This window comes from Ochotona curzoniae, unplaced genomic scaffold (assembly GCF_017591425.1).
Source record: "Ochotona curzoniae isolate NIBS_2020 unplaced genomic scaffold, NIBS_Ocur_1.0 contig_2294, whole genome shotgun sequence".
In the NCBI taxonomy this organism is placed as follows: Eukaryota; Metazoa; Chordata; class Mammalia; order Lagomorpha; family Ochotonidae; genus Ochotona; species Ochotona curzoniae.
This window is the reverse complement of record NW_024465405.1, coordinates 1,614,434-1,636,193: the sequence shown is the minus strand read 5'-3', so window position 1 is coordinate 1,636,193 and position 21,760 is coordinate 1,614,434. Positions and strand designations below refer to the sequence as shown.

The window sequence follows — 21,760 nt, the reverse complement described above, 5'->3', positions numbered from 1 at the left end:
TGAGCCACAGAACCATGACAAACGCCTCACTCCATCAAGTGCTCTCCGGTGCGTCTAGAAAGCTGCGGCATGTGTTAGGGATCAAATCTTGTGATGACTCAGCATATATGATGTAAGATACCTCACACAGAAGCATACACAAAACGGGATTACTGATCATCTGATAAAATGACCCGATCAAGGCTCACAGACCCTAACTCTGTGAATCCTCTAGGAGCAATCAACTCCTAGAGTCTCATGAAGACATTAGAGAGTTAAACTCTCTCATCTATAACAACACCTGACTGTACCGTTTACAGCCCCGATGAACAACACAGAGCCATCAGAGAGGTGGCAGTGCTGTCTCTATGGCGTACAGAAGGTCCTTGCAAGGTTTATCTTTGGACTATGTCGGACTATGCAATCTAAGATGAACTTATAATTCAATAAAAATGGGAGTGGACTGACACGACTAGCAGCGAATGAATGATTCTATCTGCCATTTGGGAGATTCACAAAGGCTTTTGCACACACAACTGAAGAATAGGAAGTCAGTATATTTTAAAGTCTTGACCATAATATGTATAAAAGTGTTCTCTGTTTTCCTTCTCATTCCTCTGAACCCCAGTGCTGTGTCCACCGAGCTACTTTACAGCTGTATACCTGTTGCTGCTGCTGCTGCCGCTGCTGACTAGCCTTCTGCTTGGCACGGCGCTCAAGGAACTGCTTGGCGAACTCCTTGGCCTCGGAGGTGTCCCCTAAATAGGCCCTGATATAATCGTGGACCTCATAGGGAGAGTCCACTTCTTTTAGAAAAGAAACAAACGTGGGAACTGCAATATAGGAGGGGGAAAAGACAAACAATGAAATCACGAAACAGACAAATGCAAAAATCAGCTTCTGTTATTAATATACAGTCACCCATCCACACATTAATGACAGAAACTTGAAAGCTATGCAGCTACTATGTTAAACCCCAACACTCACTGCTGCCTGGAACAAACATCAGGTTCACTGAACCTCACTAAGTGTTACACTGCACTCGCCTAGGATCGAAGTAACCGAAGGGCTCACAGTGGATGCCAAGCATTATGGCAGATACAACTTGGACCTCCAACTTTCAATCCACTGACAACATTTTAAAAGAGATCAAATGGAAAATAATAGCAATGTGGTATCAGATAAAATGCACAATTATCAGAGTTAGACATGAGTTTAAAATCTGACTCTGAAATCTGCTGGCTGTGTGACCCTGATGAGCTGCTTAACCTTTCTGAGCCTCTGATTCCTAACCCGTAAGATGGGGTAATACTTCTACCACCCACCTGTAAAGGTCTCTTTAACTTGGGGTCACATGCTAACCCCGTGACAGTGCCTTGCACATGGGTGACAGCGGGGCTATCACGTACAGGCATGTTCTCTGTGGCCTTTCAGATCATTAGTTATCAGTAGAGCACCACATAGGAAGGTGCTGATCCCTTTATTGCTTTGTTTTTGATTTTTGGTCTCAAACCGATGTCAAATGTGTGCTGGTTCAACTGAGCCCGGCAGTTATGAGACCACTTTTGACCACAAGCTGACAAGACTCTGTTCAAATATTGATGGGTGGGACGAGACACTCAAGACCAAATTAGGCAGACAGCTTTCTTTGTAAACAGCTAACTGCAAACAAGGCTTTCCAAAGCTGTGCCGAGACTGCATACAGACAGCAGTCCACCTTCTCTGCCATGAGCCCCCTGACCCCAACAGAAGGAAGGCGGTGACGGCCACCACCCTGTTCTGGACCTGATACAGTAAACAATGTCCGCAATAAAATGAGCAGCACAGACTGTCCTGTCCATCAGCAAGCCGGCCTGAAATGGCAGTTACTTCATAAGATTTTTCTCACAAGTAACGATATTAAAGAGTCAGGTTCTCATGGCAGGTTCAGCACCGGCCCTACTTGGGCTTCACCTCCTGCTTCCCGTCTCGCGGGTCCTCTCTGACATTCACATGCTGCACTTCCCTCCCCGATTCTTACCATCCAAGTTATTTGCCGTATTAAGGGCATGAAGCATCTGTTCACACCACTGGGTAAATCCATCTTGGGCTTTATTTACTCCCTGAAACAGCTTCAGCAACTTTTCTTCTTCTTCTACTTTCTTATTCTGCCGGTTAGACACACCTACAGATTTACTAAAGCAAAACAACAGGATGATATTATAGTCCCAGAAACTCATTACAGAATAAATTACAACACCATAAATGGATAATGTTTTGGTAACCCTGGATGGCTATCCAGTAATCCACTGTGTGGCTCCAAAAAAGAAAATAAATTAAATATCTGGACTGGATACTCCTGAGAATTTTAGCCTCAGCTAGCATATCCTGGTGTAGGAATATAAGGCTTCTCCTGGGACCACATGGTGATATCCTTCCAGTGTCCTCACGAGCTGCTCACCTCAGCTAAGCCTCAGTTTCCTCATCTGTAAAGTAGTCCAACATTTCTCCGAGTTACACACAGACCTAGAGCTCAGTGTTCGATAGGCTAACAAATAAGCAATGTCTTGTCTACCACAGGAGCGGTGACCTGACACCACCAACATGTTCTAAGCAGTTACTATGTGCCAGGCACGTCCAGTACTCCTTCCTGGGCACTGATGTCACCTTGACTACTACACCCTAAAAGCTGTGCCTCTACTCGCACTTCACTAATGAGGGAGCTGAGGCCCAAAGAGGTTCCCTCTTGTCCAAGGTCACACAGCTGATGAGCGGCAGTACTGGGGGCTGAGGTCATGCACTGGACATTAAAACCCATGCTCATTTCATAACACTGCACACTAACAGAGAAACATGAAGATGAAATGCAATTAGTTTATCCTAAAAACAAAGTTTTAAGATCATTACAGAGATATTTGTAATTCAATTGTAGCATAAGTAACTTTATACATTTATGAGAGAATGCCAAGATCTTTAGAGAACATCTTGGAGAAATGTTCAGACAGCATTATGTTATTTCTAATGCATGTTAAGTAGCCATCACACAACGAACAACGGATTAAGACCTCAGCAACAGAAAAAGCCCCTAACCAACGCAGGCATGCAAATGGGAAGAGCTCAATCACTGTAATTAGTGGTTTGTTGTGTGAAACAGATGAGAACAGTCAAGTACAAACTAAACTGCCTTGTCCAACTTGCCACTTCCCCACCAACAGCTCCCAACCAACCAGTGTGTGTAAATGTGATCCTTCCGAGCCCTACCTGACGCTGGAGTTTTTGTTTTTGTTTGCTGAGTTCCTGGGTCCCACTTCTTTGACCGCGTCATCCCAGAATCCCATGTTGGAGTTTTTAGAGTCAGCATTACTCCAGATGCTACTGACCAGGTCCGACGCCCACTGGTTAGGAGGACCAGTATTGATGGAGCCCCAAACAGAACTTCCAAGGCTGGTGTGCAGGTTGGAATGCTGTGAGATAGATAGATAGAGAGAGAGAGAGAGAGAGAATAATTGTGGTGACCAATGTTAACAGAGGCCGGTCCCCAACAGTGAGACACAGAGGGCAGGCCCCCGCACAGGCACCCACTGTGTTGTTCCGGGCTCTGTGTGGCTGCTGCTGCTGCTGCTGCTGCTGCTGCTGCTGCATCTGCCTGGCCTCCTCCTGCTGGATCTCCAGCAGCGACTTGGCCGTGCCTGCAGGTTTGCTGACGCTGCCCCAGCCCGAGAGCTTCTGCTGCTGCTGCTGCTGGAGGGCTTTCATCAACTCCCTCTGCTGGCGCCGCTGCTGTTACGGGAAAGAGAAGCAGGCGCTGTGGGCCATGATTTCCACCAACAATTCACACTCCAGAACGCTAACCACATGACGAGGTTATTTGCTTTGCTCCAAACAAAGATGTAAAACGCCAGATACATTAAAAAAAAGATCTGAAGCAGAATGGCTTTTAAAGTTCAGCAGGCCTTCAGGTTAAGCACAGAAGAGAAACATGTTTATACTTTCCAAAGTCCCACCAAAATGACATTAGAAGTTAACAGCTGCAATGCAGGGGGGCAGCAGTGTGGGGCAGTGGTGAGGCTACCACTTTTATGCCAGCATCCCATAGCTGAGTGCCACATCGAGCCTGAACTGCTCAGCTTCTGATCCAGCTTCCTGCTCGTGTGTCGACGAAGTCAACAGGAGATGAAGACCAGAACACAGCTTCTGCTTTGGTTTGGCCAAGCGCTGGACGCTGCAGGCATCGGGGAAGAACCAATGGATGGAAGACTTCCATTTTCTCATTCCCTTCTACCCATGACACTACACCTTTCAAATAAATGTGATTTTTAAATAAACAGAATTGGAAAGTTGATAAACAACCATAATCATAACAAAGAAATGGAAACTAAAGAAAAGCCACCTCAGGAATCAGAAGACAAGAGAGGTTGAGAGTCTGTGAAATGCAGAGCCTGGAGCCTGCCTCACCACACTGCACAGCTCTTCAGCTCACCCAAGAGAAACCTCCACGTGTCCTGTCAGGAGAGGTCGGACCGGACTGGCAGGTTATTTCATGACGGAGCTGAACAAGCAGTGCAAAAGAGTAGGCCCACAGGCACCGACAAACCAGGTGGGGACTCCTCTCAAGCACAACAACGTGGCCAGAGGCCTGTAGTGACAGGTCTCCCATCGGCTCTGCATGGGCCTTGCCTGTAACTAGCAACAGTCTGGCGTAACTAAACATCAGACACGAGCTTTTAGATGAAAGCCAACCATTAAAACAAACACAGAGATTTCAGTGGAAACAGAAACAAGACAAGGGAAAAGAGAAGGTAGCTTTAATTTTTTTTTAAATATATGTGAAAGGCAGGGAGAAGAGGGTAAAAAGGACAGAGGAAATTCTCCCTTGGCTCGTTTCTCAAATGGCTACAGCAGCCAGGTCTGGGCCAGGCTGAAGCTAGGAGGCAAGACATTCATTCCAGTCTCCTATGTGGGTGGCAGAGGTGCAAGTCGTCTCCTGTCTTGCCAAGCACATTAGCCGAGAGCTGGACTGGGAGCCACAGCCAGGACGTGAAACATGCAACTGCCCCCAGATGTGCAACTGCACGGGACATGGCCTGAACCCGAGGAACACACTCCTGTTTGAGACACAGGTGTCCCAAACAACGACTTAAGCCACTGCAACAAATACTCCCCATCCCCCAAATTAGTAAACCCACACTTACTTTTACCTATATTCTTCCTTTTGTTTTTTAGTAGACAGGTACATTTCTTTTCTGTATTTATTTGAAATGCACAATTACAGTGAGTGAGAAGCAGTAACTAGGACACTGAACATCTTCTGTTCACTGGCTGACTCCCCCAATGGCCCCGACAGACAGGGCCGGGAGCTCTCCCACACTCTCCCACATGGGTGGCGGGGTCCAAGTAGTCGGGCTGCTTCTGCTGTTTTCCCAAGCACATTAGCAAGGAACTGGATTGCAAGCGAGGCAAGGGGACTCACTCAGGCCAGCAACTACATGGGATGCTGGGGCTATAGGAAGCAACTTTACCCACTAAGCCACTGTGCTGGTCCCATAGTCCACGCTGGAGAACAATAAAAAATGTGAACGAAAATAGGCAGACATGGTGGCTGGTTCATGTCCTGGCTGTTCTACTTCTAATCCGGCTCCCTGTTTATGGTCTGGGAAAGCAGCAGAGCATGCCTCAAGTCCTTGGGACCCTGGGCCCACATGGCAGACTGGGAAGAACCTGCTGGCTCCTAACCTCAGATGGGCTTAGCTCAAGCCATTGTGACCATCTGGGGAGTGACCCAGTGGAATGATCCTTCTGTCTGATTGTCTCTGTAAATCTGTTTTCTAAATAAAAATGTTTAAGAGAACTGAACATCTATGCTGCCCAAAATTAATTTTATTCTCACTATATTCTAATATTTGCTAGAATGACCAAACCTATAGGCTAAGAAGTTGAATAATTAACATCACAGAACCACAGCAACTCCGAGCCTAGCAGGCACAGGAGGTATTCTGCAAGACTAGCGGACCACACCACTTGTACTTCAAAACTGTACCTCTTCTCGCAGCTGCCGTTCCCGCTCTTCTTCTAGTTTTTGGATTTCAGCCAGGGACAGTGTTGCCTGAGTCTGACAGGTTGTGGCACTGGATTGCTGGCCCCAAGTTGAAGATGAGGGAAGCTAACCAAACGAGAAGTACGAAAAGTTCATAAGGAAATGGTTTTAAACATGTCATGCGTAATATCCAATTCAAATTTCCTACTGCATTTCCTGCACATACTATTTACTCCATTGGTTTATTTCATTTCCCCATTTGTGACTTGGGAATGGCAAGTGTGTTACATCTGGCTCACACTTACAGCAGTACATGGCTTCAGAGAAAGAAGCAAGCAGAAGCATCACTACAGTGAACTGTGAAGAATTTTTATAATTGAGTGGAGTTTCTTGTTGTTGTTGGTTTTTTTAATTCAAAAGGCAGATGCCCGGATCCCAGACGCCAGCCACTGCGTGCACCTGGTGAGCCGTCCCTGGGCCTGCCTGAGCTACAGGGCTGCTCCCTTCGGAGTGAGTACACCGAGGGGGGAGGTCCCCGTGACTGGGCAGGCCTGGGGCGCACCTGCTGCCCTCAATGAGCGGTGGATGGGATTGGGGAGGGGCGCGACCTTGGGCCTGGGGGTTTAAACTACCTGCAGCCTGCCAGCTTCTGGTGGGTCTCAGGACGGCGTCTCATGCCTGGATCCCAGATGCCAGCCACCGCGTGCATATGGTGAGCTGCCCCCAGGCAGCCAGGACACCATTTCGCGCCAGGCTCCGCCTGCTGGTCATGCAGCCGGGGAGCTATGGGGTTTTGGTTCTTTGAATCGCTGCTTAGGTAGCTCCAGGCTGAACCCACTGTGCTTCTGGTTTGTGAATCAATCCTAAAGATTCCCAATGACCGTAACTCTTTCTTTAAAGAACCTGTAATCACTTATCAATGCTGAGCATCGAGCACCAGTTCATGTAAAAGCTAAGGCTCAGGGCTTTTCCAGCAAGATATCCTATTACCTGACATGATGATGGATCAGTAGAGGGGTCACATTAGGCAGGGCCATGACATTAACTAGCACTCGAGAACCATATCCGGGGGTAGATTCTGTGGGGGGATGTGTGGGCCAAACCCTGTGGAAATACTAGCCCCATTGGTTAGCTCAAGAAATGGGGTGGTGATGGATTAAGCTAGGTGTGACCAAGGAGCTTGCCATCAATCACAGGGAAAGGAACCTGCAACAGTCCGGACTGGTCAAGGCAACAGCACCCGAATGTGCATCCTGAATAAGGTGTGGGGTGGGCTGGGCTGCAACCTTCAACAGCTCATACAAGGCCAAATGCAAGGCCAGACTGTGCCAGGTATTGGTCTGAAATCCAATGGCATGTACGAGAACTGAGTCTGGGAGTGGATTAAGTGGAGGGACTTGGCAGACTCCCCTGGCGAGTCATGCTGGTAAGCATGTGGTCCAGACCTGGGGGTTGGACAAGCTGGGCAAAGCAGCTCCAACAACTGGCTAATGCATGAATTAGTAATGGAACAGGATGTACTGGGCAGGACTGAGCAAACCTTAGCCCATAAGTAAAATTAGAAACCAGGATGGAGCACAGGTCATGCCGAATTAGGCTCTTGCACCTACTGGTCTGTGTGAGCCAGGAACACTAAGCCACAGTGTCTAAGGCAGAGGCCGGGACAGGTGAGGGGCTGAGCCAAGCTGAGTCTGAGCAACCACTGGCATGCGCGTGATCAATGGCTGGAAACAGGGCTGGTTGGTGGGTTAAGGGAGCACCCTAACTGGGTTGAGGGTCTCACCAAGGAGCACATGTGCTGGAATGGAGGCTGCGTTCTGATCAGGAAACAGTTGTAGTCTCCCTTGTCACAAGTGTGGACTGGGACTGGATGCACCATGCCGGGCCATACTCCAACACCGTCTGGTGTTCTGGAGGACCAGGGTAGATGTGGGATGGACCACGCTAGGTCTCAACCCCAACTGAGCCATGTGTGAGCCATATGTGGGCATGGACGAGCCATGGCTGGGCTGAAACATCCAACTGCAAGAACCAGCTCGAGCTGAAGGCCACTCAGGAAAAGCCACTGTTCCTGCTAGGACAGGAGGTGAACTGAGTAGGGCTGGCTCATGGACCCCTTTGGTATGCACAAAATCTGGTTTTGGGAGGGTTCTGATGGAGGAGTCTGGGCAACTCCTCTGGCAGGACACAGAACTGGCAGGTAAGCACAAGAAGCATGATAGGAAACAGCCCAGAACTGGCCATGGAAAGTTTCCCACTGGGAAACATTTGGTATAGGTCGAGGGCAGACCAGGCTGAATCAGTTCACATCATCCACTAGCAAATCCGAGCACCAGAACAGAGTGTGGGTCAGGCCAGGTTCGGTTGCAACATAAAACCAGTGCACAATACAGAATGCCAAGGTGAGGTTGCCTGTACAGGATGTGATTGCAGCGCCCAACCAGCCTGAGAACCAGGAACAGAGGAGGCAGAGCCAGCAGGGGGAATAAGGGAGGTGGGCTCCCCTGCTGGACAGCTACTCCCACTGGAGAGCATGAGCTGGGATGGGGGCAGACCAGACTAAGCAGGGCTACATCTGTGTGTCTCAGGTGGACTAGATCAGGGAAAAGCCAGGCTGGGCTGATTATTCCTCCTGGTGCAAACAAAATTAGAGTGGGTGAGGGTTGTTTGGGCTTAGCCACAGTATCAGCTGGCAGAAGCTGGCACTGAGGGCTAATTCTGATAAGTCAAACCACAGAACCACCTGGAGAGTCCATAATCCGGGAGTGGGAGAGGCCTGGGAGGGAAATAGTGGGCTCCTCCCTCTTGTGTTACCATTCCCACGGGAGGGTACGAAAACTAGGACAGGGGCAGGGGTGGCTAGACAGAGAGGCACTCAACAACATCTGGAGGGCTGGATAGTTGAGTTGGTTAGATGGAACTAGGCTTCAATGCCCATTGACATGTATGAGAGCTGAATGCGATGTGGGACAGACTGGACTAGTCTGCTGCACACACTGGCAATCCAGGGTGGGGGGTGGGGCCTGGTGGGAGTTATTGTGGGTCGCTCTGACTAGGCTGCAGCTCCCACTGGTTTATGTGAGGGCCGAGCATGTGCTGGGAAGAACCAGGCTGGAGTGCAACACCCATTGGTTCCAGTGGAAGTCGGGGCTGAAAATAGAACCAACCCAGCAATGGCAACCATCAGCTGATTGGGGCAATGGACTGTGCCGGGCCCTGTACTTGCTGCTACATACAAGAATCTGGTCTGGGAACACCTCAGACAAAGTTTCTTTGGGGATCTCCCCAATCGAAATGCCAGACTCAGATCCCTAACCATGAAAAGACAGAAGGCAGAACAAGTCAATCAACCACCCCAGCTCTATGTTGTCAGCAAAATACTGGGCAAATAGAGACTACAATGATGGACTATGTCAGTCAGTGGATTCTTCAACAACCTCATCGTGATTGGAGTGGCGAGACTGGCAGCGATTCATAACTGGTGAACTACCAAAACCACTTGTGCAAGTATCTCAGAGCATGCCCCACATCAGGGACCTGGGGTAGGTGGGAGACTCGATGGGGCTTCTCCCTCAATATCCCCCTTTACCTCAGATACATGAAGGAAACAATATGGAAATAATAGTCTTACCCATTTTCCTGTAGCCCTTTAACCTTTTTACCCTAATTAACTATGTAGAATGTCCAAAATATAATAAAAAAAATTAAAAAATAAAAAAGGCAGAAAGAGAAAAAACAGGTTCAAGAGCAAGCAGATTACCTATGCATAGATTTGCTCTCAAAAGCCTATAGCTGGGGCAGGGGCTGAGGCTGGCTGACAGCCAGGAATACAACACCCACTCCAGGTCTCCAATATGAATGTGGAGGCCCAAGAACTTGAGCCACCCGCTTCTGTTTTTTCCAAGGGTATTAGTAGGGAGTTGGGTGGGAAGTGGAATAGCTGGGACTTGAACCAGCACCCACATGGGATGACAGCAACACAGGCAGAGGCTTGGCTTGCCATGCCACAGTGCTGGCCCAAATAGCTGGGAATTTTCAGAGTATTTTCAGAATGCACCCAATGATTTAGCAGAAAAATGCCTGGGACAGGCACCCCAGAATCATTCTCCACAACAAGCTAACTGTGTATTTTTATCAAAAACTGCAATTTCGCTTCTCAGTGGGAGATCACTAGTCCTGAAGTAGATTGTATTCCAAATTTAAAATCTTTTAAGAGCACCTACTTTCCCTCAGTTAAAAATGAAAACCGGGAGCCAGAGAAAAACCAGGAGCTTCTTCTGAGTCTCCACATATGGAGGCCCAAGAATTTGGGTCGCCTTCTGCTGCTCCAGGTACAATAGCAGAGAGCTGGATGCAACTGGAGTTGTCAGGACTCAAATCAACACCCAAATGGGGTGTTGGTGCTGCAGGTGGGGGCTTTGCCCGCAGAGTCAACGGGCCAGCTCCTATCTGCAGTGTTTGCAGAGTGCAGTTAGGTGAGTGAACAGACTGCTCTGGCTTAATATACAGCTTGGTTTCTAACCTCCCCTCTTTTCTCTAATACAGAACACATGCAGCACATCCCACTGTGCAAATGGCGCAAAGACACCAGCAATCCAAGGCAATCCTGTGCCCGCGGGACTGGCCTCCGCTAACTGGCACTGGGCAGCACCTCTTGCCCGGGCAGGATCGGGGCTACCTTCATTTGGGCTAGCTGCTGTTGTTGCTGCTGCTGCTGCAGCCGCCGCAGGGCCTCCTGCTGCTGCTGCTGCTGCCGCTGCCGCATCAGCTCCTTCTGCCGCTGCAGCTCCAGCTCCTTCCTCTTCCGCTCCTCTTCCTCATGCCGCAGTCGTGCTGCCTCCTCTTCCATCCGCAGCCGATTCTCCTCCAATCGGCGCTGGGCTTCCTCTTCTTCTTCCCGTGCCCATTTAGCAGCCTCCTCTTCCTTTCCAGAAGGAAAAACAGAACAGAGAACAACAGTTTATTCCATAGGAACACTGACTCAATCCCTGGCACTCCACTTCCAATTAAGCAGCCACCCTGCTAATGGGCCTGGAGAAGCGGTTAAAGGCACCCTGAGGACTTGGGCCTGCCGTCCACATGAGAGTTGGCTCAATACCACAGTCGCCTGGCTTCAGCCGGGCCCAGATGCAGCCATCATAGTTATTTGGAGAGTGAGTCAGTGGATGGAAGATTTCTTAGTCTATCTCTTTGTCTTTTAAATAAACAAATCATCTCCCAACCCTTTAAAGTCTGATTCTCCTGGGGGCTTCTGTCCAACGGCTCTCAGAGAAAAGATGGAGAAAGCATAAACTCTGCTTAGGCTGCCATAAAGCAGAAATTTTCATTTAGAATATATCTGTAGTAGACACAGAACCTGGCGTGTTTGTAGGACAGTTTTAATTCACTAAAAAACTGTCATGGAGAACCTCCCTGATGAAAGCCCTGACCTGAAGCCAGCTCACCGTCAACCTCAGGGAGGTCACTGGCCACGAGGTGCACCAGTGGCGGCCACACAGTTTCAAGGGTGCCGAGCAGGTGAGCCAACACGACTTTGACAGCAGACTATTTCCAGAGGAGTCCGGGCACTTCTAGCCAGACAATCTTTCGAGCCCTCTTACTGCCAACCGTGGCTTGGACCTGTGGCCAGCAGGTCCACTGAAACATCTCTCCTCCAGCTCACTTTTCTTCTGGAATCTTCCCTTAAATTCACATCACTGTGCTTCCAGAACCTTCCCTGAATTACTATGACATCGTCTTTCCCTTTGCAGACGCTTTCTGCTGAGGTAGCTAAGTCTTTGATGAGCATTGACACAGCCCTTGCTTTCCACACCTTGGGCCAGGGGCCAGCACGCTCTGAGCAGGAGGCACGCCTCACCTCGGCACTCTTCACCCCTTCCTCCACCTGGCTCCAGTGCACCTGTGGCAGTTTCTGTATCTACCCGTGCAACAAGCACACTTCTCCAGCACCCTCCTAAAGACTATGTCTCCTGCCTCCCCAGGTGTGAAATGTTAGATGTCACTGTGAAGCGTCCAGTGCAACCAGAGGCAGCGATGCGCTCAGATTTAGATCAAAGGGATGTCTGCTAGAAGACTTCTAAGGCAAAAATTCTTCTCAGACAACAGGAACAAACCAGGAAGAAAGGCCACTTCCCTTTTGGATAACAGGCTGTGGACAATGGTGTGATACTGGAAACAGCAAACTGGAACTCATGAACACAATGTCCTGTGATGGCAGGATGAAAGTACGTGATGGCCCTGAAGCCCATGGGAGTCAGAGAGCCACTGAAGTAGGAGTGGGAACAGCCTCACCACAGACCTTCCAGAAAGGTCAGGCAACATTGTCAGCTCCTGTTTGACCGACTGTGAGGGGGGCATACTGACTTGGCAGCCCCAAAAATACTGTATATTCACCTCTGCCCTCGCTGGTTAGCTTCCTGAGCAGGGAGGAGCTGTCCTAGAGTCCTGAATTGCACCAGGAAACAAGTGTAATCACTAGCATCTAGTTAAATGTTATTCAGCAGACATGGAAGCACAGTGTTATCACTGTACAGCTGAATCTGAAAACCATATACCACTGGCAGAAAGGTTTCTAAAAACATTTCAACCTAGAACGTGGCAAAAACAAGCAATTTCTATGCCCAGGGTGGTGGCTCCGCCCCCAGTTGACAGCAGTGTGTACCCTGGGTAAGTATGAGGCTAGGGAATCGTCACGCTGCCTCTGCGACCCTCCTCTCAAACACCTGTATATTGCAAAATCCAGCCTCTCTAGGAGAGAGCCTCTAGACAAACGCCAAGAGCGAGGTTATCAACAGTGTACTGCCTGACACTGTCTAACACCGTCAAGGTCATCACAAATGGGCAAAGTTGGAAAAGTCACTGCAGACAGGAAAGGCCTGCAAAGACCTAACCACTCTAAGCAACATGTGTTAGCAAGTTTCAGACTTAACATAAAGTGAACAAAAATGTACAACAAACTCCCACAAATTGCCCAGCCTCAATAAAAACTGATTGTATGTGTGAGAGCTGAAGGCACAGAGCTGCCAGCCTCCCATCCCACTGCCAGGGATGTGCTGTGCCAGAACAGCCCTCAGCACGTTCTTCATGTCACGTGCCACGCTTCAGAGCACCAACCACAAGGCTCACCACCTGCTTGCGTAACAGCTCTTCCTGCTTCCGCCTTTCCTCCTCTTCTCTTCTCCTCTCCTCCAGTCTTCTGAGAGCTTCTTCTTGTTGCTTTCTTTCTTCCTCTTCTCGCTGTCGCCTTAATGCAATTTCTTGTTCCCGCTGGCGTCGCAGAGCTTCTTCCTAAATAGAAAAGTGCCAACAAAGTTCCGAACCTGCAAGCTCCGTTCACAGTAAGTAGAGGTACATTAATTAGCAGGAGTGAGAATACAATGTGCCTGATGGGAAAGTGGGCACACAGAGAGCAAAACAAATATATTTAAAATACTAGTATATTGCAATATGCTCTGAAATCTATTCTGGTTCCTATGTTGGCCACATTATTTACTGGTCAACCTAGAAAGAGCAATCAGCATGTGGCCTTTGGTTTCTCCATTGGCACTGTTAGCAAATTCACATCAACTGGGAACCTGTGGCCTATAAAAGTCAACTCAACAGCATGTGCAATTCCTGATGAGAAAGACTTCTCCTGAGCAAGGAAAGCCACGCATCCTAGAACATGTCCTGAAGAACAAGAGTCCTGATGATGTAGGCCCACAAACACTTAAGCCCTGTTGAAATCATTTAGGGAACACTGAACAACAGAAAAGGAAAATAATTTTTTGTGGTGCAATTCTCACTAGAGCCAACCTATACTGATATGAAATGTGACTAATAAATCCCAGAGCTGCACAGCAGCACTGCAAGCTGATCTAATGCCGACACCCCATATGGGCTGTGGCTCATGGCCCAGCTGTTTCACTTTGTATCCAGCTCCCTGCATAGCAACCTCAAACCCTTGGGCCCCATCTGGGATACCTGGAAAAAGCTCCAGGTTCCCAGCTTCTGATCAGCTCAGCTCTGCCTGTTGCAGCCACTTGGGAAGTGAACCAGTGGACAGAAGATCACTGGCTCTGTAAAATCTGTCTTTCAAATAAAAAATAAATATTAAAAAAAAGAAAAAAAAGAGAGAGAGAAATTCCAGTAGCTCTCATATCATCTCAGCCTAGGCCCTTCTATTTTTCGAAGAGAAGCTCCTGGGGCCAACAGGAAGAAATGCATGGTAAGTACATGGTTTTTCAACTATTACAGAGTAGATTCTTTCCAGTGGAACTAATGAGAAACCCAAAAGAAAGATGGGTGGTGAGTTACCAAAACAGACACAAAAAAGTCCCCAAACATAAAAAGGTGAGGGCCCTGTGCGGTACCCTTGTGGCTAAAGTTCTTGCCTTGCATGCACCAGGATCCCATATGGGCGCCAGAGTTCTAATCTCGGCTGCTACGCTTCCGATCCAGCTCCCTGCTTGTGGCCTGGGAAAGCAGTCAACGACAGCATAAAGCCTTGGGACCCAGCTCCTACATGGGAGACCCGGAAGAGCTCCTGGCTCCTGTCTGAATCGGCTCCAGACATTGTAGCCACTTGGGGAGTGGACCAGTAGGCTGAAGATCTTTCTCTCTGTTTCTCCTCTTCTCTGTATATCTGACTTCCCAATAAAAATAAGTAAACCTTTAAAAAGTAAAAAAGTGTACAAACTAAGCTCACTGATTATAAACACCTAAGCAAGAACTTAGATATAGAATTTTCTTTTAAATATGCACTCAGATAATCATGAGAAAATAGTTCTAATGCCCTAATAGGAAAGTGGGTAAATTCTTATTATTTATCCATAATATAAAATTTTATTTTGGTAGGCAAATATAATTTATGTAGACTGGCCCATGTACACAGTTGTCCCTTGGTATGCTCGGAGACCAAAGAGCAGTATGCTACATGCATGCTCAAATCCCTCATACCAAATGGTATAGTATTTGCATACAAACTATGCATATCCTACTCACACTTAAAATCATCTCCAGATGATTTACGATACCTAATCTAATGCAAACACAATATAAACAATTGTTACACTACATTTAGAAAACAGTGACAAGATTTTACAGGGAGAGGAGAAGATATCTGCTGCTTCCCCACCCACATGGCCGCCGTGCCCAGAGCTGAGCTGATGTGATGCTGGGACACCGGAGCTTCCTCCAGGTCTCCCACGGGAGCAGGGGCCCATGGACTTGGGCCATCCTCCATGTCCTTCCCAGGCTCTAAGCAGAGAGCTGGATCAGAAGTAGAACAGCCTGGAAACAAACTGTGTCCTTTTGGGATGCACCCCTGGGGCTAGGGATTCACCTGCTGTGCCTCCACATTAGCTCTAGAAAAGTCTAACTTACACATGTAACAAAACAGCATGCAGCCTTCAAAGCAAAGGAAATCCTGACACATGCTACAAGACAAAGGAAATTTACAACAAGCCAGCCAGTCACAAAAGGGAAAACATACATACTATGTGATGCCACTGCTACAGAGCACCTAGAGTAGTCAAATCCCTAAACATTGCAACAAGAACGACAGGTTCTGGGACTAGGGAAGGAGGGCGTGCGATCTCAGTTTGAAGGTTCACTGTACAAATGAAGGACGGTGAGGGTGGCTCAACAATCCGGAGGTAATTACTGTCACTAAGCAGATACTTGAAACGGGAAATTTCACAGATTATATGTATTACCAACATTTTTTTTCTGAAAGCACATTTGGTTTGTGAAAGTTTGAAACAGGCCTGCATTGTGGCCCAGCCAGTTAAGTCAGAATCCCATCTCGAAACCTGAGTCCCAGCTGCTCCATTCTGATCCGGCTCCCTGCAAACGCTCCTGGACAAACAGGGGTTAGAGAATCCAAGCACTTGGGCTTCCTCCACTCATGTGGGAGACACATGCTCAAGTTCCATGTTCCTGGCTGTGGCATGGCCTGCCCCTGGCCACTGCAACCACTCAGGGAGTGAACCAGCAGATGGAAGGTTTCTTTCTCCTTTCCTGTTATCTGTAATTCCAAGTTACTCTCTTACTGTTTGTAATAGAAAGAGAACTCGTGAAATGTAATCACTTAATAAAAATTTCAGGAAACATAAAGGAAATCAACTCTGACAATTCACTAGGATGAAAGACTCGCCTTCCATACTGTGCGTATGGAAGCCACAGGCTCTCTCCCAATCCTGTTGACTCTGGGGGCAAAGAGCCAAAAACACTGGATGTGACGTGAGTAGGGTAACTCGATCTTGTCCTTGCCCACTCCCCCAGGGATCACACCCCGAAATGCACCTGTTTCCTTCGGGCAAGCTCTTCCTCCTCCCGCCTCTTCCTTTCTTCTTCCTGCTGTCTCCGAAGGATTTCCTCTTGCTGTCTTCGCAGTTCCTCTTGTCTCTTTCGTTCTTCCTCTTCCCGTTTTGCTCGCATTTCGGCCTCTCTTCTCTCCTGTTCCAGCTGTCATTATATGAGAGAATGTTTCAAAATGTGAAACCAACCTGTGCACTGCACAATAACAGAGCAATGCTACAATGTGCAAGCATTCTCCTTCAGCCACCTGGCCCGCAGCTGCGCACAGCTGTGTAACATCACAGGGATTACAAGCGTGCCGAGTGCACGTTCCTCCCGGTTCTGCTGCGGTAACGTCAGACCTCTCTTTACTCATTCTACACACACCTGAGCATTTAACAATATGGCTATAAGACTACAATATTATAAGGCTAATAGTGTTGAAATTCTTTATAATTCCTAAAAATGTGAAGACAATAGCACATTTTATCATATGTAGTTTCTAAATTCTAGTCAGTTCCAGTACGCAGCCCCTAGTCCTATTTTCACAGTTGTAGTTTATTCCTTCATATTCCTGAAAACCTCATACCCAGTTTCCCAGCTTAAACATCTAATGTCCACTTCCCTGCTCTGCCCCCGCCCGCAGAAACCACTCCCACACTTGACCTTCCTCGGCTGCGGACAATACGCAAACAGGCAAGGAGCCTCATGCAGGGACCGTCCGCCTTCTTCAGTCTCCTCTGGTAACTTTTACTCCTCAGAAACACTGAGCTCCAAGACAGACCCATTCCTGACAGATCTCCCGAGTTCAGCCCTGAGCCTTTCCTGGTGCCACTGCTTCAAAGACAATTGCTGTCTGTTCACACCTCGCCAATGCCAAACCTTCTGCTCAAGTACTACGGTCCAGCAAGTGTCAGCCCGGGGCTGGCATTGGGGGGTGGCACATTACACCACCACTTGGACAAAACTTTTTTCCTGAAGCATCACCCGATTCCCATACCTCTAAAACTGAGTAAAAATGGAGGCATTTCAAAAAGTATGCAGAAAAAATGAAATTAAAAGACAAGCTTAGAACAGGTATGTGAATTGTTAAGATATTCTGACCTGGGCCTGGCGCAGCAGCCTCACAAGAATGAGCGGTGCAGTGTCCCAAGGCTTTGGGCGATCCTTGACTGCTTTGCTTTCTCAAGCTACAAGCATTGAGCTTGATGGGTAGCAGGGCAACCAGGATTAGACCCAGTGCCCATATGGGATCCCAGTGTGTGCAAGGTAAGGACTTCAGCTGCTAGGCTACTGCACCAGGCTCCGAGGTCATTTTTGTGAGAAAGGGCCACAATAACGACAGGCTACAAATGCACTGGCAGGAACCTAAAAGGAAAAGGCAGAGCTAGCTAGATGGCTGAACAAAGAGCAAGCACGTGTCTCCTGCACACAGAGGGCGGACAGTGCAGGGCCAGAGGGAGATCCCACCTGGGCAGCTTTGGCCTTCTCCAGCTGCTGAAGCTGCTCGAGGGCAGGGCCTGGTGCCGGCGTCTCCAGGGGAAGATCCCAAACACTACCTCCTTCCCACACTGCAGGAAGGGGGAGAGAGAGAGAGGTCAATCAGAGCTCACACGTGCCGTCGCAGACCTAGCAACACAATGAAGAAGTGCCTTGGAGCGCTGTCAGACAAGCTGTGCTGTGTACCAACGCGATGAACCGTAGTGGGGCTCTACTTTCCAGCAGTGTCCTTTAAAATACCCAGCAGGTAAAAGCAAACAGATTTGTTGGAAAATGTTCATCCTTGCAGAGCCCTTCACATCTCCATCCTGACAGGTTCACACTGCAAGAGCACGTGGCAGAATGCGGCAATACTAACCCTATTCCAGGGCACCAGAGGCTATGCATGCCCAGGAGCCCCAGCCTCTTACTGCACACTGACTCCAAACAAGCAGCGAGTGTATTAAATGCCGCTCAAGTATGCACTTTAAAGCTGTTAATATTGTATTCGGACTTAGAGAAAACACCAGAGCTGGAGCGGCTTCTGGAAAGGCTGGCTCCGGTCTGCTGACCTGATGGTGCAGTTCTGATGTGCACACCAACAAAAGTTTCTGAACCCACCTTCTGCTGGCTGGCCAGGTGCCCGAGAGCACTCTCAAACATTCCTTGTTGTCTACATTCCTGTTACAGGCTATTTGCAAACAATTCATACAAAACCAATGAATGTACTGTCAAGGACCTGGAGAGTGTATGTGAATCAATAATACTCTAACGGACCATCTCAATGGCTCTAAGAAAAATATCATCAGTGTCCTTTCTTAGGAAAGACTAGCCACGGTACGAACCACCTCCTGGAGGGCGGGCACTGTGACACAGCAGATGAAGCCATGCCCTGGGACACCAGCACCCAGTCAGAGTGCCTGGCTCCCTCAGCTGCTTCTTGCTAGTGCAGCTAAGAGGCAGCAAGTGTTGGGTCCAGGTACTTGGGTTTCTGCCAACACAGTGACAACATGCAGTTCCTAGTTCCTGCCTTCCGACTGACACAGACCTACGATAAGTAGGAATTTGGGACATTCTCTTAGGCTACTTTTCAAACAAGCAAAGCTTAAAAAAAAAAAAAACCTAACTAGGTCCTTCACCAATATCAAGCCTTAAAAAAAGCATTTAACTTTTTTTTTTTTTTAAAAAATTGGAAAGGCAGATACACAGAGAAGGAGAGACAGAGAGAAAGATCTTCTGTATACTCCCCAAGTAAATGCAATGGCCCGAGCTGAGCTTATCCAAAGCCAGGAGCCAGAAGCTTCCGCCAGGTCTCCCACATGGGTGCAGGGTCCCAAGGCTTTGGGGCATCCTCTGCTGCTTTCCCAGGCCACAAGCAGGGAGCTGAATGGGAAGTGCCACAGCTGGACTACAAACCAGCACCCATATGGCATCCTGGGCATGCAAGACAATGGCTTAAGCTACTAGGCTATTGCACTGGGCCCTCACCTGCAACAAGTCTTAAAATATCACAACTCCAATTTTCTAATTTTATACAAAAGGATCAGAGAATGAAAGATGGTATTCACTTGAAAGCAGGCTTTTTTTCTTCCAAAATTTCCATGTACTTGAAGTGCAAATATATACTACATGTTGTCAATCACTGAGTCAAAAGGCAAGATCACTGTTACCTATATTTTAGTTTATGGTCTTTCTTTTTTAAGCTTTTTTTTTTTTTAAACTTGAAAGAGTTGCAGAGAGATGGAGACAGAGCGATCCTCCATCCACTATTTAATACCACAAATGGCCACAACAGCCAGAGCTAGGCCTTTCAGAAGCCAGGAGCCAGGAGCTTCTTGCAGGTCTTCCACAAGGGTGCAGGGACCCAAGTCATTAGCAAGAAGCTAGATTGGAAGTTCCCATATGGGATGCTACAGTGGAGAACTAACCTGAAATGCGACAAAGGCACCCTCAGCCTGGCTCTTTAAAAACAAACAAACAAAAAACTGTGGCTGGGCCCTGTGGCGCAAGCGGTTAAGGTCCTCGCCTAGCATGCCCGGGATCCCATATGGGTGCCGGTTCTATCCCGGCAGCCCCGCTTCCCTTCCAGCTCCCTGCCTGTGGCCTGGGAAAGCAGTCAAGGACAGCCCAAAGCTTTGGGACCCTGCACCTACACAGGAGACCAGGAAGAGGCTCCTGGCTTCGGATCGGCATAGCATCGGCCGTTGCGCTCTCTTGGGGAGTGAATCATCGGACAGAAGATCTTCCTCTCTGTACATGTGCCTTTCCAATAAAAATAAAATAAATCTTAAAAAAAAAAAAAACTGTGGCTGAAGAAATCAAAGCTCAGGATCAGTGCTATGGTATATCAGATCAGGCTTGCACATCCCATTTGCATGTCAGTCTGAGCCCTGGCTGCTCCACTGCACAGCCAGGTACTTCTAAGAGCTTGGAAGAGCAATAAAGATGGCCCAAGATCTTGGGCCCCTACATCCAACAAGGAGTGCACGCACATGAAGAACTGAAAGGGGCTCCTGGCCTGTGACTTCGGACTGGCTCAACTCCTGCCATTGTGGCTATTTGGGAGGTGAACCAGCAGAGATTGCTGTGACTCTGCCATTTTTCAAACAAACATACTAATAAATCTTAAAAACAAAACAAAAACAAACAAACAAAAAATCCCACTGATTTAGAAGACTTCTCATTCATTAAAGCATCATAAGAACCCAGCGATGGCTCAGTGGCTAAATCCTTGTTTTGCATGTGCCAGGATCCCATATGTGTGCTGGTTCATGTTCTGGCTGCTCCACTTCCCATCTTGCTCCCTGTTTGTGGCCTGGAAATGCAGGCAGAGGACGGCCCAAAGCCTTGGGACCCTGCACTCGTGTGAGAGACTCAGAACAAGCTCCTGGCTCCAGATTGGCTCAGCTCTGCCTGCTTCGGCCATTGTGGAGTGAATCAGTGGATGGAAGATTTCTCTCTCCATCTGACCTTCTCTCTGTAAATCTGCCTTTGCAATAAAAATAACCCCTTCCCCCCACACTTTCTAAACCATCTTTATTAAATCTTCCTGCTTTTCACCCATGAGAGAGCCTGGGTGAATACAGGGCACTATTCCTTGGATGAGACAAGGCCTTGGACAGAACAGGTGTCACCACGGGGAGGTTTCAGCCGTAGCGTCTGCGCCCTGGACTGTGACATACACCTGGAGGCCTAAGCGCAGGCTCTATGGAGCAGTCTCTCCCAGCTCTGGTATCCCAATGGTCACTGCTGGACCCTGAGGAACGGCATAAAACCTTGTTTCATGTGCTGGGGCAAAAATAATCTCAAAAAAGAAACTTTTAAATTCGGAAAACTAATCTACTAAATAATTCCTATAAATTCCTTAAGAATGCATCTTAATAGTTCATAAAAAAAAATAAAAATTAATCCTTTAAATTTTTGTTTCTTTTCCTTATTTAAAAGAGAAAGCAGTTTCCCCTGTACTTGGTTCCTCAGACACCCGCACTGGCAGGACTGTGACAAGGCTGAAGCAGGGCATCAAGAACTCAATCGGATGTGGTCTCCACAGGTGGCAGAGCCAAGCACTTCAGTCCCCCACCAGCTGACCCCCTGGGTGCACGTGAGCAGGGAGCTGAACTACAAGCAGGACCAGGACTCGAATCAGGGATTCTAGTACGGGATAAAGGTTGGCCCAAGAAGGGTCTTAATCACTGGGCCAACACTCATCCAAAACATTTTTTTCAAAAACTGAATTATCAAATCACTACTCTCAATCCCTGGAGTTGCACTGCAGACCAAGATCACTGTGAATCTGTACCTGTAGGCTGCGCGGCTGCTGGCTGGAGCTCCCAGATTGAGCCAGTATCTGGCACAGACACAGACCTAGTGACTGAGGGAATGATGTTCTGATCAGATATTCTGCAAAAGGGAAATAAAAAAATTAACTTGTTCTTACCGTTTGCAAAATTAATATAAAGAGGGATTGCAAGACTTGTAGGTATTCTAAGTTAGTTGGCTAGAAAAGCCCTT

General features: G+C 48.1%; 1 protein-coding gene across 1 annotated transcript in view; it reads right to left on the bottom strand.

Annotated features, from left to right (window-relative positions):
- The window catches only part of GIGYF2 (GRB10 interacting GYF protein 2), a 109,594-nt gene that overhangs the window by 5,403 nt on the left and 82,431 nt on the right, over positions 1-21,760 (bottom strand). Inside the window, exons 18-27 of the mRNA XM_040972308.1 lie at positions 21,549-21,649; positions 17,741-17,841; positions 16,277-16,438; positions 13,121-13,279; positions 10,671-10,916; positions 5,996-6,118; positions 3,541-3,738; positions 3,220-3,422; positions 2,000-2,154; positions 643-812 (exon numbers count right to left, since the gene is read on the bottom strand). Coding sequence (XP_040828242.1) covers positions 643-812; positions 2,000-2,154; positions 3,220-3,422; positions 3,541-3,738; positions 5,996-6,118; positions 10,671-10,916; positions 13,121-13,279; positions 16,277-16,438; positions 17,741-17,841; positions 21,549-21,649 — 1,618 coding nt within the window. The remainder of the gene's footprint in view (positions 1-642; positions 813-1,999; positions 2,155-3,219; positions 3,423-3,540; positions 3,739-5,995; positions 6,119-10,670; positions 10,917-13,120; positions 13,280-16,276; positions 16,439-17,740; positions 17,842-21,548; positions 21,650-21,760) is intronic.